Genomic DNA, 15356 nt, shown 5'->3' on the forward strand with positions numbered 1-15356 from the left:
TGGTCTTTAAGGACATTAAGGGCAGTGCAGAGTGGATGTGAATCTCAGCGTTGCCACCGACAGCTGTGAAAACAACCCCACTGTTTCCCCCTGAATCTGGGGGACTGGAGATGGGTGACCTGTACACAGCTCAGCCATCTCCAGTGTTGAGACTACCTGCCGGCTTGCCCAGCAGGACCACCTTCCCCCCGCCAGGGAGTTCCTGAAAAGGTTTTGAAGGAGTCTCGCCTCAGTCCTCTTTGTGGGGACTGGGGTGGCTGTCACCCTACCCAGCTCTCCCTCCTTTTGCAGGTGACAGTGAAGCTCCCTCTGATGAAGATCAACTTTGACATGAGCTCCCTGGTAGTATCTTTGGCCCATGGCGCCGTCATCTATGCGACCAAGGGCATCACTCGGTGCCTCCTGAATGAAACAACCAACAATAAGAACGAGAAGGAGCTTGTGCTAAACACAGAAGGAATCAACCTCCCAGAGCTGTTCAAGTATGCAGAGGTAAGACAGGCTGTCTGCTGGCCTAGGACAAAGCATTAGCCCTCACCCCACGTTGTCTCAGGACCCGGCCACCGGGAGGCTCGCACCAGCCGATTTACTCTGGCCCTTCCTGAGCCATTCGTGCTTCCAGGCCACATTCCCCAAACCAAGTGTGCGTGCCCTCGTCCACCTCCCGGGGATTCTGGGGCATGTTAGCCTCATTCAGGTCCCCAGTGAAGCACCGTGCTGAACTTATCCAACCCAGAGTTGCCCGGGCTAATTTGAGTAGAGTTTTTTCCTTGAAATTAAGACCCTCGGGCCGGGCGTGGTGGTTCACACCTGCAATCCCAGCACTTTGGGAGGCCGAGGCGGGCAGATCATGAGGTCAGGAGATCAAGACCATCCTGGCTAACATGGTGAAACCCCGTCTCTACTAAAAAATACAAAAAAAAAAGCCGGTCGTGGTAACGGGCGCCTGTAGTCCCAGCTACTCGGGAGGCTGAGGCAGGAGAATGGCGAGAACCTGGGAGCTGGAGTTTGCAGTAAGTCGAGATCGCGCCACTGCACTCCAGACTGGGGGACAGAGCAAGACTGTCTCAAAAAAAAAAAAAAAAAAAGAAATTAAGACCCTCCCGAAGTAGAGTTGTAGGAAATCATTGCTGCATCACCTGCCTAGATGCTGTTCGCTTTATCTGGTAAAGGGGGTCCCGGGGTAGAGGTGCCCTGGCATTCCTGTCCCACCTGCTCACCAGCTCATCTGTCCTTTCCTCTGAGCTGTGTCTCCAAGTTCTCCCACTTCACCAACTCTCCCAGAACTTTCTGGGTTTCCCCCACAGAACACTGAGGATCTGGAGCCCTCTAGCCTAACCCCCCAACAAGTCTACACCAGGCTACCAAAGCTCCCCCTGCCATGTACGCTTCTGCCCCCGCCAATGACCACCCTGCAAAGTCTCCTGCTCCCCTGAACCCTTTTACCAAACACTTCCCAGAGGATGAGCAGGGAGATTGGCACCTGCCGAGAGTGCAGGGTGAGAGGCTCCTCCAAGACAGCTCAGCCGTAGCCTTGGCCCCTTGGTGAGGCCCAGCAGATGCCTGTGCAGCTGACCGGCCCCCACTCCATGCACCCTGGAGGGGTGTGTAATGTGTCACTGCTGGGGGAGCTTTCCTTGCCTCCCAAAGGAAGCCTTAATCCTAGTAAACAGGTGTCTCAGTTTAAAAATAAGAAGAAAAAATCCTTTTCTTCCTATTGAATCTAAAGCATGTCCAAAGTTATCCCTGGATTCTTGTAATGACAATACAGACCTTGGGCCCCGGCCAGCGAGCCGTCAGCAGCTCTGCCTAGCCATCTCCTTCTGCTAATCCTGGGCCACCTCTTGACCACTTTGTCTTCAGCTGTACCGAGCTGCCAGACACAAGGAGAGAGCGGCCAGGGGGAGATATGCAGGCAGAAGGGAGCAGAAGGCCAGGCCCTCTAAATAAATCCCTTCCTTCCTCTCTCCAGGTCCTGGATCTGCGCCGCCTCTACTCCAACGACATCCACGCCATGGCCAACACGTACGGCATCGAGGCCGCGCTGCGGGTGATCGAGAAGGAGATCAAGGATGTGTTTGCCGTGTATGGTAAGAGGAGCTTGCAGATAACACCCCAAGGTCTGGGTGCCAGCCGGAACACCAGAAGGCTCAGGGCAGGAGGGTCAGGACCGTGTCGGTCCAGCATCGAGTCAGTCCAGCACCAAGGCAGGCACTGCAGCATGGGTGCAGTGAGTGCACCTGTAGGAGACTGCAGATCTGTGAAGAGGTGACATCTCCCATCACTGAGGCTGCTTCAATGGTGTCTCATCTGCTGGTCCCTTAGAGGAAGCTCCTGATTGATGACTTGGCCCCATCCTGCCTTTGGGGTTTTAGTTCCCAAGTGAAAACAGTGCGGTTAGATCCTCATTTCCTGTGCTGCTGGAAGGAAACGGGAAGCAGGATGCAGGGGTCAGGGAAAAGATGCCCCAGACCACAGGGAAGGGTTAAGTAGCTTGAGCAGGTGGCGGAGCTGCAGGGGAGCCCCAGAGTCTAACTCCCAAGCCATGTGCTGATGTGGAGGCAGCCTGGCTTGTGTCTGCTGACTGTTCCCGTGGTCACTGCTTAATCCCTCCTAATTTTACCTCCCGTTTGACAGGCATCGCGGTCGACCCTCGCCATCTCTCCCTGGTTGCTGATTATATGTGCTTTGAGGGTGTCTACAAGCCACTGAATCGCTTTGGGATCCGGTCAAACTCTTCCCCGCTACAGCAGATGACATTTGAAACCAGCTTCCAGTTTCTGAAGCAAGCCACCCTGCTGGGTTAGTGCGTGGGCAGGAGCCCTGGCCTCCCCTCTCCTGACCACCCATGGGCATCTTTCCATGGTTCCTTGCACACCAGTGGGATCTTGGGATCTGAGGGGAGCTGGGGCAGCTGGAGGGGGCTGAACAGCAGACACGACAGCTGCCTCTACCCTTTGAAGGAACAGGAAGAGGGCCTTCCCCTCTCAAGTGCTAAAGCGGGCTTGCCTCGTGATCCCACCAGCTTCAGAGACTCAGGACCCACCTGAGTCCTGAGGCTTCGGTGTTCAGCCCCGCAATCCCCTCATGGCATTCCCAACTTCCACCTCAACACCCTGACACGTGTTCTTGTGTCTCTGCCAGGATCCCACGATGAGCTGAGGTCTCCTTCTGCCTGTCTTGTGGTTGGGAAGGTTGTCAAGGGCGGGACAGGCCTGTTCGAGCTCAAGCAGCCCCTGAGATAGCGGCTACCCCGGCACCATCTGCCCAGCTCCAAGGACCTTCGGTGAAGGCGTGGCCCAGCCTGCCTTCTGCATGAGAGGACCAGGAGACTGGAATCCAGGGCAGTTCCAAGTGACAGTACAGAGCATAGCAGCGACCTTGGGCCTGAAAGCAGTGGGCCTCTGAGCTGGGCCAGCTTCACCTGGAAAGTGACAGAGTTGCTCATCCTTGCCCCTCCCTGTCTCTGGATTTTTATCAAGGTTTACCAAGTCTTCTGAGTCCCCCTGAGATGGCTGGGGCCTCACCTGTGCTGCAGCAGGCCTCTGTGGCATAACCCTTAAGGAGAAGTCCTGATTCACTGAGAAGACCAGGGGGAAGCCATGCTTTGCTACTGGGGACCCCAGGCACCTCCAGAGTAGAGAAGCGGGGTTCTTTTGCTGTGAGTGGCCAGGGACAACAGACAAGATTCCTGGGGGCTCCCGATGAGCAGGAACATGGAGCCTGCTGCCCAAGGCCTGCTTCTTCCGGCTGCTCCAGCCCCTGGGGGCAGAGTCCACAAAGAGTCCCCATCAAGACTTCTTCCTTAAGTCAAGTACAGGGTAGCACAGTCCTCCACCCACCCAACCTCTCTGCCTGTCCAGGGTCCTGGCCCTGCCACTGTGTGGCAAGGTGTCCTTCTAGATCACATCAGCCCCAAGGCTGGGGGCAGTCGCTCTAGGGCGGCAGCAGTTCACTCCCACACATAAAACCCAGGTCACTGCTGGGGCGATTGAACAGGTTGCCTGGCTTTTCTCTGCTGTCAGTTTGGTGCGGAGGCCTATGTTCCGCCCCATATGCCCCGTAGGCCCTGCTTATGGGAAGGAACACAGGCCTCCATCCCAGAGGACTGTGCCGCCCTGTTCTTGGTCGTCCACATTTCCTCTCCCTCTAGCACCAGCAACGCATTTCCCTGGCATGGGCAGAAAAGACAGGACTGCCCGGCCACCCATCGTCTGGGAAGTGAGGAGGGCCTCTGCCCGGCCACCCATCGTCTGGGAAGTGAGCGCCTCTGCCCGGCCACCCATCGTCTGGGAAGTGAGGAGTGCCTCTGCCCGGCCGCCCTCTCTGGGAAGAAGTGAGGAGCGCCTCGGCCCGGCCGCCCCGTCTGGGAAGTGAGGAGCCCCTCGGCCCGGCCACCCATTGTCTGGGAAGTGAGGAGCACCTCTGCCCGGCCGCCCCGTCCGGGAAGAAGTGAGGAGCGCCTCTGCCCGGCCGCCCCGTGTGGGAAGTGAGGAGCGCCTCTGCCCGGCTGCCCCGTCCGGGAAGAAGTGAGGAGCGCCTCTGCCCGGCCGCCCCGTGTGGGAAGTGAGGAGCGCCTCTGCCCGGCCGCCCCGTCCGGGAAGAAGTGAGGAGCGCCTCTGCCCGGCCGCCCCGTCCGGGAAGAAGTGAGGAGCGCCTCTGCCCGGCCGCCCCGTCCGGGAAGAAGTGAGGAGCGCCTCTGCCCGGCCGCCCCGTCCGGGAAGAAGTGAGGAGCGCCTCTGCCCGGCCGCCCCTTCCGGGAAGAAGTGAGGAGCGCCTCTGCCCGGCCGCCCCGTCCGGGAAGAAGTGAGGAGCGCCTCTGCCCGGCCTCCCCGTCCGGGAAGAAGTGAGGAGCGCCTCTGCCCGGCCGCCCCGTCCGGGAAGAAGTGAGGAGCGCCTCTGCCCGGCCACCCCGTCTGGGAAGTGAGGAGCGCCTCTGCCCGGCCACCCATCGTCTGGGAAGTGAGGAGCCCCTCTGCCCGGCCACCCGTCATCTGGGAAGTGAGGAGCGCCTCTGCCCGGCCACCCGTCGTCTGGGAAGTGAGGAGCGCCTCTGCTCGGCCGCCCCGTCTGGGAAGAAGTGAGAAGCGTCTCTGCCCAGCCGCCCCGTCTGGGAAGAAGTGAGGAGCGTCTCTGCCCAGCCGCCCCGTCTGAGAAGTGAGGAGCGCCTCTGCCCGACTGCCCCGTCTGGGAAGAAATGAGGAGCACCTCTTCCCAGCCGCCCCGTCTGGGAAGAAGTGTGGAGCACCTCTGCCCGGCCGCCCCGTCTGGGAAGAAGTGAGGATCGTCTCTGCCCGGCCGCCCCGTCTGGGAAGTCAGGAGCGCCTCTGCCCGACCGCCCTGTCTGGGAGGTCTACCACGGGGGCCAGAAGCAATGAGGGGGCTGGACGTGGTGGCTCACGCCTGTGGTCCCAGCACTCTGGGGGGTCGAGGCGGGTTGATCACTTCAGGCTAGGAGTTCGAGACCAGTCTGGCCAACATGGCGAAACATATGAAAAATACAACAGAAAATCCAACCAACCAACCCAGTGACAACAAAACAGGTCTACCCTGGAGTCATGCTCTAATTTTTTCTATTTTCCTCCCTTTCTGATCCTTTATCCCACTTTCTTTTTCTTCCTCTTCTCCTTCTTTGTCAAATAGAGGATTGAGTTATCACTGATCCATATAAAGTCCCTTTCTCATTTATTTTCTTTAATTCCCACTCCCCATTTCTATTCCCCGTCTTCCCATGTGCAACCTTCTTAATATGTTTGATACGCATCTTTTTGTTTGTATGTATTTTTAGAAAATGTTTATTGTTTTGTGTGCAAAAAAAAAAAAAAAAGACAGAGAGGACTTGTACAAAGGCTTTTGTAAAACCAGAGGCTGCTTCTATCTTTGTCTACTGTTATTTCAGCTCAGGGTGGGTAATAAACATCACTGGAACTAGCTGTTAGGAAAGAAAAAAAACTTGGGTTTTTTAAAACAATTTTTTCCCTTGGTTTGCAGTTTCTGCATCTGGATTTGAGAACCCAGGGCAGGGATTTTCTTGGCACAGTCAGGTCTTGGGTCCCTCTTCCTGTTCTTTCTTGTCTGAGGCCTTAGGGGGAAGAGCTCAGCCTCTGCAGCCTCCTCCACCTCTGCCCCTGGCCTACCTCTGCAGTGACCTCCTTCCAGAGCTAGCTGCTGGCCCTGTGGCCAGGAGAAGCACAGGGGAGAAACCTTTTTGCAGAAGCTGTGCTAGCCTTGGTCTGGGGTGGGGAGGCTGCTGCTGTGACCTTAGGGGTAGGGTTGGGGATCAAGGGAGGCTTTGTCAAGGGAGAGTGACCATGTTGCTCCCTACAGACATGCAATAGGACCCAGCCTGCACTTCCTAGGCCTACGTTGGGGAAAGCCTGACGGAAATCAGTACCTCCTAACGCGGTCTGCCAGGTTCGCCAAGGCATGGGCATAGAGGAATATGACAGTTTTGAGGCAGGCAGGAAGGGCCCAGCCTGCAGGGTAAGACATTCATTCTTTGAGTTAAAGGGCATGTTCACTTGATTTCTACGCACACTAGAATTGTGAGAGTGTCCTTAAAGGAGATCACAGAGTAACCTGGTGACTGACACATGGTGAATGGATGACTGTTGGTTCCATGGGTTCCATCTCTCCCAGGCACTGAGGGCGCAGAGGCAAAGGAGCAAGCCCTGCATATTGGCAGGGCTGTGACCATCACACTTAGATCAGACCCCCGACGTGTTTTGGGATGTGAGGGATGCCCTTCTGCCCCACCCATCCACATGGTTCCTGGGCAGCTCTGTTTCTTTCCTGATGGATGAGTATTAAGACAGCATGTCTGGTTTTTAAACACATTTGGGAGCCTGCACATCCTGATGATGAAGGACTCTCACTGTGGTGGCCTTAGGGAATTGCACTGTCACTTTGGTGGTTCCCTATGCTCGGAAGCCTCTGAGAGTGGCCTTGGCAGTTTAACATGGCAGAGGCTTTGGAGTCTTCTTAGGACTGTAAGTGCCCATTGAGGATGCATTTGAGTTTTGGAAAGTAGGCCCAAGTCAAATCTGATGGATGGATTCAAGGACATGGACTAATCTGCATTGACATTTTTAATCAAAATGTAATGGAGAGGCTGGGCGCGGTGGCTCACACTTGTAATCCCAGCACTTTGGGAGGCCGAGGCGGGCGGATCACGAGGTCAGGAGATCAAGACCACGGTGAAACCCCGTCTCTACTAAAAATACAAAAAATTAGCCGGGCGTGGTGGCGGGCGCCTGTAGTCCCAGCTACTCGGAGAGGCTGAGGCAGGAGAATGGCGTGAACCTGGGAGGCGGAGCTTGCAGTGAGCCGAAATTGCGCCACTGCACTCCAGCCTGGGCGACAGAGCGAGACTCCCGTCTCAAAAAAAAAAAAAAAAAAAAAATGTAATGGAGATTGATCATTTGGTGGGGTTCACAAACTTTTCATGAGAGCTGTGAGTTCTTTTTTTGAGATGGACTTCTGCTCTTGTTACCCAGGCTGAGTGCAATGGCGCAATCTCAGCTCCACTGCAACCTCCAACTCCCGGGTTCAAGCGATTCTCCTGCCTCAGCCTCCCAAGTAGCTGAGATTACAGGCATGTGCCACCACGCCTGACTAATTTTTGTATTTTTAGTAGATGGGGTTTCACCATGTTGGCCAGGCTAGTCTCGAACTCCTAATCTCAGGTGATCCGCCTGCCTCCACCTCCCAAATTGCTGGGATTACAGGCGTGAGCCACCATGCCCGGCCTCGACTTAAGCATTTCATAGAAATCCTGAGATGCCATTAGCTAGCCACTGTTTGGACATCCTTCTCACCTTGCCCTTTGGGGTGATATCCATACCTACTTGCTTGCCTCTAACAGTTTTTTTAATTTGTTTTGTAGAGACAGGGGTTTTGGTTTATTGCTCAGGCTGGTTTCAAACTCCTGGGCTCAAGCGGTCCTCCACTGTGGCCTCCCAAAGTGCTGGGTGGTGTGAGCCACTGTGCCTGGCCACTTAATTTTTTTTAGTGTCCCTTTTCTGGGTTCTCAACAGAAACACTGTCAGCATTCCCAGAGATATTCCTGTGAGTCTTTGAAACATTTTCTATCCTGCATTGAGTAAGAATAAAACCGAGGAAGGGATGCAGCACCTTGTCTCATCCCCAGTCTGGAATTTGAACCTTCTTTTCTCTTCACTTTGCCCTGCCCCCAAATAATATGTACAAATGTCTGTACCCATTGAGCACTGACTCCCCATTCCTTCCACCTCCCCAGCCCCTGGCAACCACGGTTCTACATTGTGTCTCTGTGAATTTGACTTCTCTAGGTCCCTCATACAAGTGGAAAAGTACAGCATGTCTTTTCGTGACCGGCTTATTTCACTTAGCATAATGTCCTCAAGGTTTATCCATGCTGTAGCATGTGTCAGAATTGCCTTCTTGCTTGAGGCTGCTGATACCTCATCATGTGTATATACCGTATTTTGTTTAATCACTCATCTGTTGGTGGACACTTGAGTTGCCTCCACCTCTTGGCTGTTGCAAATAACCCTGTGAACATGGATATACAGATATCTGAGGCCAGGCCGGGCGTTCACACCTGTAACCCCAGTACGTTGGGAGGCCGAGGCGGGCAGATCACCTGAGGTCAGGATTCGAGACCACCCTGGCCAACATGGCGAAACCCCGTCTCTACTAAAAATAGAAAAATTAGCTGGGTGTGGTGGTGCGCGCCTATAATCCCAGCTACTCAGGAGGCTGAGGCAGGAGAATCGCTTGAACTCAGGAGGTGGAGGTTGCAGTGAGCCGAGATTGTGCCACTGCACTCCAGCCTGGGTGACAGAGTGAGACTCTGTCTCAGAAAAAAGAAAAGTATCTGAGACCCTGCTTTCCTTTGAATATATACCTAGTAGTGGAATTGCCGGATCATATGGTAATTCTTCAATTTTTCTGTGGGAACTGCTGTCCCATTTTCCACTGCAGCTACACCATTTTATGTTCCCACCGATGGTGTACAACAATTTCAATTTCTCCACATCCTTGTCCTTGTTATAGTAGCCACCCTAATGTGTGTGAGGTGCCATCTTGTGGTTTGGTGTGGGCTGTGTTTCAATCAGATGTTGGGACCCTTAAGTGTTCTGCACCTGTGGAGAGTTAGGAACCACTTAAGGAGTGTCTCTTGCTTGCCAATCTTAAAATTTTTAGTTTGCACCTGAATCAGGGGCTGTAGGAGTCCAGACTGCTCTTGAAAAAGAAAAGACTGGTCGTTAAAGGCTGGTTCATTGAGTCTTTCATCGTTGAGTGATAGCACCTCTGCAGATGGCTCAGTGGGGCAGCTCCATACCACAGCCTGCCCTTGTGGTTGTGTAGTTTAGATAGGCTAGGCCTAAACGCTGCTTTCTTTAAAGCTGATGGGGAAGCTGGATCTGCTATTTTCTACCAGCACTTTTGTGAGATGGCACAGCCAACACCTGGGCTGGCTTCAGGTGTTGGAAGGTACAAGGCTAGGAGCCAGCAGACTGTCAATGCTGCCCCAATATTCAGGGTGTTTGGAGGGTCCCTGCTTTTCCTTTTGGCTGCTTTGAGGGTTGTCACCTGGCACTAGGGCACTTGAATCTTTGGACTAGTGGTCTGCAGGCATGTGAGGAAGCAGCTGACACCCTGCTCTGCCAGTCATTAGCTTTAGCAATTATATAACACAGAGCAGGGACTTTGCACTCTGAGATAAACACCCCCGCACCCCAATCACTTTGTACCAGTCCTGGAACAAGATTAAACCTGAATTCCTTCTTGTAAATTACAGACTTTCTCCCTGACTTTCATGGTGCTGGTGACTCCAGATGTGGGATAGCCTTTGTGGATACAATCCCTGGCGGGGGGAAACACTGTGTTTACTTTTTAATTTTTTTTTAGAGAAAAGGTCTCATCGTCACCTAGGCTGGAGTGCAGTGGTGCGATCTTGGCTCACTACAACCTCGACCTCCTGGGCTCAAGTGATCTTCCTGCCTCAGCCTCCCAAGTAGCTGAGACTATAGGCCTGAGCCACTGTGCTCAGCCAAAACCACTCTTTTTCACCATGATCAGACCTATGTAACATTGTGTGTGTGTGTGTTTCTTTCCATGTTGTATTATTTCATAAGCCAAACTTTCTGAAGTCTTAATTCCTTTGCAAGCAATCTCATTTTCTCAATATTTTGAACTGTTTTCCTTTGTCACAGGTTTTGCTTTATTTTGACTCTAAAGTCAAAATGTAACATAGCTTTGCAAGTCAATTTCTATCAATGAAGATTCCCCTTTGCTACCCCTGTGCCCACTGCTCTAAATTTTTATTAAATTCAATTTTTATTAAATGTCAGGTTCAATTTTTTATTTTTTTATTTTTTATTTTTGAGACGGAGTCACACTCTGTTGCCCAGGCTGGAGTGCAGTGGTGCAATCTCGGCTCACTGCAAGCTCCGCCTCCTGGGTTCACACCATTCTCCTGCCTCAGCCTCCCGAGTAGCTGGGACTACAGGCGTCCGTCACCATACCCGGCTAATTTTTTGCATTTTTAATAGAGACAAGGTTTCATCGTGTTATCCAGGATGGTCTCGATCTCCTGACCTCGTGATCTGCCCATCTTGGACTCCCAAAGTGCTGGGATTACAGGCGTGAGCCACCGTGCCTGGCCTCGTCAGGTTCAATTTTTATTAAATGTCAGGACATGTTTAGGAGATTGGAAGACCTGGGTATCAGGCTGTATTAGTCCATTTTCACACTGCTATAAAGATACTACCCAAGACTGGGTAATTTATAATGAAGGAGGTTTAATTGACTCACAGTTCCATATGGCTGGGGAGGCCCAGGAAACTTACAACCATGGCGGAAGGGGAAGCAAGGACCTTCTTCACATGGTGGCAGGAGACAAAGAGTGAGGAGCGAAGGGGGCAGAGCCCCTTAAAAACCATCGAATCTCAGCCAGGCACGGTGGCTCACGCCTGTAATCCCAGCACTTTGGGAGGCCAAGATGGGCGGATCACAAGGTCAGGAGATCGAGACCATCCTGGCTAACACAGTGAAACCTCATCTCTACTAAAACTACAAAAAAAAATAAAAATAAAAAATAGCCTGGCATGGTGGTGGGCGCCTGTGGTCCCAGCTACTCAGGAGGCTGAGGTGGGAGAATGGCGTGAACCCGGGAGGCGGAGCTTGCATTAAGCCAAGATCGCAACACTGCACTGCAGCCTGAACGACACAGGGAGACTCTGTCTCAAAACGAAACAAAAAAACCATTAAACCTTGTGAGAACTCACTATCACAAGAACAGCATGGGGGAAACTGCCCCCATGATCCAATCACCTGCCACCAGGTCTCTCTCTAGACACGTGGGGATTATGGAGATTACAATTCAAAATGAGATGTGAGTGGGGAACACAGCCAAACCATATTGTGTCCGGAATTGGTGGGTTCTTGGTCTCACTGACTTCACGAATGAAGCCGCAGACCCTCGCGGTGAGCGTTACAGCTCTTAAGGTGGCGCATCCGGAGTTGTTCATTCCTTCTGATGTTCGGATGTGTTCGGAGCTTCTTCCTTCTGGTGAGTTCGTGGTCTTGCTGGCTCAGGAGTGAAGCTGCAAACCTTCGCAGTGAGTGTTACAGCTCATAAAAGCAGTGTGGACCCAAAGAGTGAGCAGTAGCAAGACTTATTGCAAAGAACGAAAGAACAAAGCTTCCACACTGTGGAAGGGGACCCAAGCGGGTTGTCACTGCTGGCTCGGGCAGCCTGCTTTTATTCTCTTATCTGGCCCCACCCACGTCCTGCTGATTGGTAGAGCCCAGTGGTCTGTTCTGACAGGGCACTGATTGGTGCATTTACAATCCCTGAGCTAGACATAAAGGTTCTCCACGTCCCCGTCAGATCAGTTAGATACAGAGTATCGACACAAAGGTTCTCCAAGGCCCCACCAGAGCAGCTAGATACAGAGTGTCGATTGGTGCACTCACGAACCCTGAGCTAGACACAGGGTGCTGATTGGTGTGTTTACAAACCTTGAGCTAGACACAGAGTGCTGATTGGTGTATTTACAATCCCTGAGCTAGACATAAAGGTTCTCCACATCTCCACCAGAGTAGCTAGATACAGAGTGTCGATTGGTGCATTCACAAACCTCGAGCTAGACACAGGGTGCTGATTGGTGTGTTTACAATCCCTGAGCTAGACATAAAGGTTCCCCACATCTCCACCAGACTCAGGAGCCCAGCTGGCTTCACCCAGTGGATCCTGCACCAGGGCTGCAGGTGGAGCTGCCTGCCAGTCCTGCGCCGTGCACTCGCACTCCTCAGCCCTTGGGTGGTAGGTGGGACTGGGCGCAGTGGAGCAGGGGGTGTCGCTCGTCGGGGAGGCTCGGGCCGCACAGGAGCCCATGGAGGGGGTGGGAGGCTCAGGCATGGCGGGCTGCAGGTCCCGAGCCCTGCCCCGCGGGAAGGCAGCTAAGGCCCAGTGAGAAATCGAGCGCAGCGCCAGTGGGCTGGCACTGCTGGGGGAACCAGTACACCCTCCGCAGCCACTGGCCCGGGTGCTAAGTCCCTTATTGCCCAGGGCCGGCAGGGCCGGCCGGCTGCTCCGAGTGCAGCCCTGGTTCCCAGTCGCGCCTCTCCCTCCACACCTCCCCGCAAGCTGAGGGAGCCGGCTCCGCCTTGACCAGCACAGAAAGGGGGTCCCACAGTGCAGCGGTGGGCTGAAGGGCTCCTCAAGTGCCGCCAAAGTGGGAGCCCAGGCGGAGGAGGCCCCGAGAGCGAGCAAGGGCTGTGAGGACTGCCAGCATGCTGTCACCTCACAATATCACAGACCTAACCTACTTTACTCCTTTCAGAATAGGTTTCTCTTTTTTTTTTTTTTTTTTTTTTTTTTTGAGACGGAGTCTCGCTCTGTCGCCCAGGCTGGAGTGCAGTGGCGCAATCTCGGCTCACTGCAAGCTCAGCTTCCCGGGTTCACGCCATTCTCTTGCCTCAGCCTCTTTGAGTAGCTGGGACTACAGGCGCCCGCCACCACGCCCGGCTAATTGAGAATAGGTTTCTCTAATGGCCAAATCTCCATTAAATAAAATGAATAAAATGTTATGAATAAAACATAATGGATATGTTCAAAGAACTTTTAGGCTAGCCTAGAAAACATTTACAGATACAACTAACTGAAAATACTCCATTCTCCCCATTTCAAATGTACACTGCTTGACGAATTTATGTACAGTCTTGTTTAGCAAAATCCATGAGTTTGGTGCAAACTTCAAGCCCTGGCTCAGCTATTACTCACTGTCTCAAATCTCCCATGGAAGTAGCTCAGATGCGGAAGAGCTGCACGTTTATTCAGGAGCATGAAGGTAAGTTGTTGTAAATCTAAATGCATGAGAATGTCACACCATGAAATATTCTCCCATGCTAGGAGTGTGCTCTTGTCTTAGCAAGCAGCAAATGCAAGCATTGAGTCTCATTGATTTCTTCACCTTGCCCAATCTCTCAAGAATGTGCTAATAAATTGTGAAGTCTTCAAAAATGAGTCAAATGAAGAGAAGCAACAACGCAGCTGCATTTGCAAACTTGAGAGAAACTTTTATTTGTCTAGGAGCCAGGTACTGTGGAGGTGGCAGGAAAAATGTAAAAGGGAAGCTCTTCCTTTAGAGCACTTATAATTCCTCTTGTGCTTGCAGGTGTAGCAATTTCAGACTTGTCATATACATATATGTATATATATGTGTGTGTGTATTTAAATGTGCTTTAAATGTGCCATCGTACTTCTTAATAGCTTTTTAATTTAATTTGTGGTCTTCATGTAATTTTAGTTTTTTTTAAAATGGAATGCTACTACTAAACTTATTAATCCTCCACTTTGTACCCTTTCCTTTGCTTCCATTTCCCTTTCCCTTTCCCTTCCCTTTCTTTTCCTTTCCTTTTTCTGAGATGGAGTCTTTCCCTGTTGCCCAGGCTGGAGTGCAGTGGCATGATCTCAGCTCACTGCAACCTCCAACTCCTGGATTCAAGTGATTCGCCTGTCTCAGCCTCCCTAGTAGCTGGGATTACAGGCACACGCTGCCACACCTGGCTAATTTTCGTATTTTTAGTAGACACAGGGTTTCACCATGTTGTCGAGGCTGGTCTCAAACTCCTGACCTCAGGTGATTTGACCGCCTCAGCCTCCCAAAGTGCTGGGATTACAGGCATGAGGCACTGCACCAGCTGGATTGTTTGTTTTCTTATTGTTGAGTTTTAATTGATCTCTGCATTTTTTTGGATTCAAAACTTTTATCAGATGTTTGTCTTACAAGTATTTTCTCTCAATCTGTGACCTTAAAAAAATCCCCTTCCCAGGTGCAGTGGCTCACGCCTATAATCCCTGCACTTTGGGAAGCTGAGGAGGGTGGATCACTTGAGGGTATGGGTTCGAGACCAACCTGGCCAACATGGTGAAACCCCGTCTTTACTAAAAATACAAAAATTAGCCGGGCATGGTGGCGCACTCCTGTAATCTCAGCTACTCAAGAGGCTAAGGCAGCAGAATTGCTTGAACCTGGGAGGTGGAGGTTGCAGTGAGCCAAGCTGGTGCCACTGCACTCCAGCCTGGGTAACAGAGTGAGACTCTGTCTCAAAAAACAAAACAAAACAAAACAAAAAACAAACAAACAAAAACAAATTACCATGTCATATCAAAAGCCCAACATCTCTTGATTTTGGGTTATAAGGCAACTGATTGATTAGCTGATGCTGATCTCTCAGCCGGCAGCCAATTGAAGAGAGAAGGTTGCTGCTGTTCCTGCAGCTAGAGAAGTGACCAAACAAGCAGAGGAGGCTGTTTCCTATGACTGGATTGCCCTTTCCTCCCTCATACAGCTCATAGTGACAGGGCCAAGACCAGCCTCCTGTCCCAGATCCTGCCTTTTTTCTTCTTTGCCACAGCTACCTCTACAGACGTAAAATCACTTGGTCGTGAGTCACACAGTATCATTGGAATGCATATGCAGCCATTGCCCAGGTAGCACAGTCCTAGAAAACTGTCAAAATCCCAGAAACATAATTCTTCCACCAAAAACGAAATAAAAAATAACTTTACTCCTTCTTGTTTGTCTCATACACTAGACACGGAACTCACAGATTACAGGAAGACTTATTTATTTATTTTTAAATTTAATTATTATTATTTTTTGAAACAGGGTCTCTCTCTGTCACCTAGGCTGGAGTGCAGTGGCTCAATCTTGGCTTACTACAACCTCTGCTTTCCAGGTTCAAGTGATTCTCCTGCCTCAGCCTCCCAAGTAGCTGGGATTACAGGCACACAACACCATGCCCAGCTAATTTTTGTATTTTTAGTAGAGATGGGGTTTCACCATGTTGGCCAGGCTGGT

At 51.9% G+C, this 15356-nt stretch overlaps 1 protein-coding gene across 6 annotated transcripts in view; it reads left to right on the forward strand.

Moving 5' to 3' along the window:
• The window catches only part of LOC129461615 (DNA-directed RNA polymerase I subunit RPA1), an 84576-nt gene extending 74245 nt beyond the window's left edge, over positions 1-10331 (forward strand). For all 6 annotated transcript variants that reach the window (XM_055240791.2, XM_063617609.1, XM_055240792.2 and 3 more), the window contains 4 exons: positions 292-492; positions 1973-2090; positions 2638-2802; positions 3145-10331. In XM_055240791.2, the coding sequence (XP_055096766.1) occupies positions 292-492; positions 1973-2090; positions 2638-2802; positions 3145-3245 (585 nt within the window). In that variant the 3' untranslated portion in view covers positions 3246-10331. The remainder of the gene's footprint in view (positions 1-291; positions 493-1972; positions 2091-2637; positions 2803-3144) is intronic.
• The last annotated feature ends 5025 nt before the right edge of the window (positions 10332-15356 follow it).

Source organism: Symphalangus syndactylus, chromosome 14 (genome assembly GCF_028878055.3).
Source record: "Symphalangus syndactylus isolate Jambi chromosome 14, NHGRI_mSymSyn1-v2.1_pri, whole genome shotgun sequence".
Lineage (NCBI taxonomy): Eukaryota > Metazoa > Chordata > Mammalia > Primates > Hylobatidae > Symphalangus > Symphalangus syndactylus.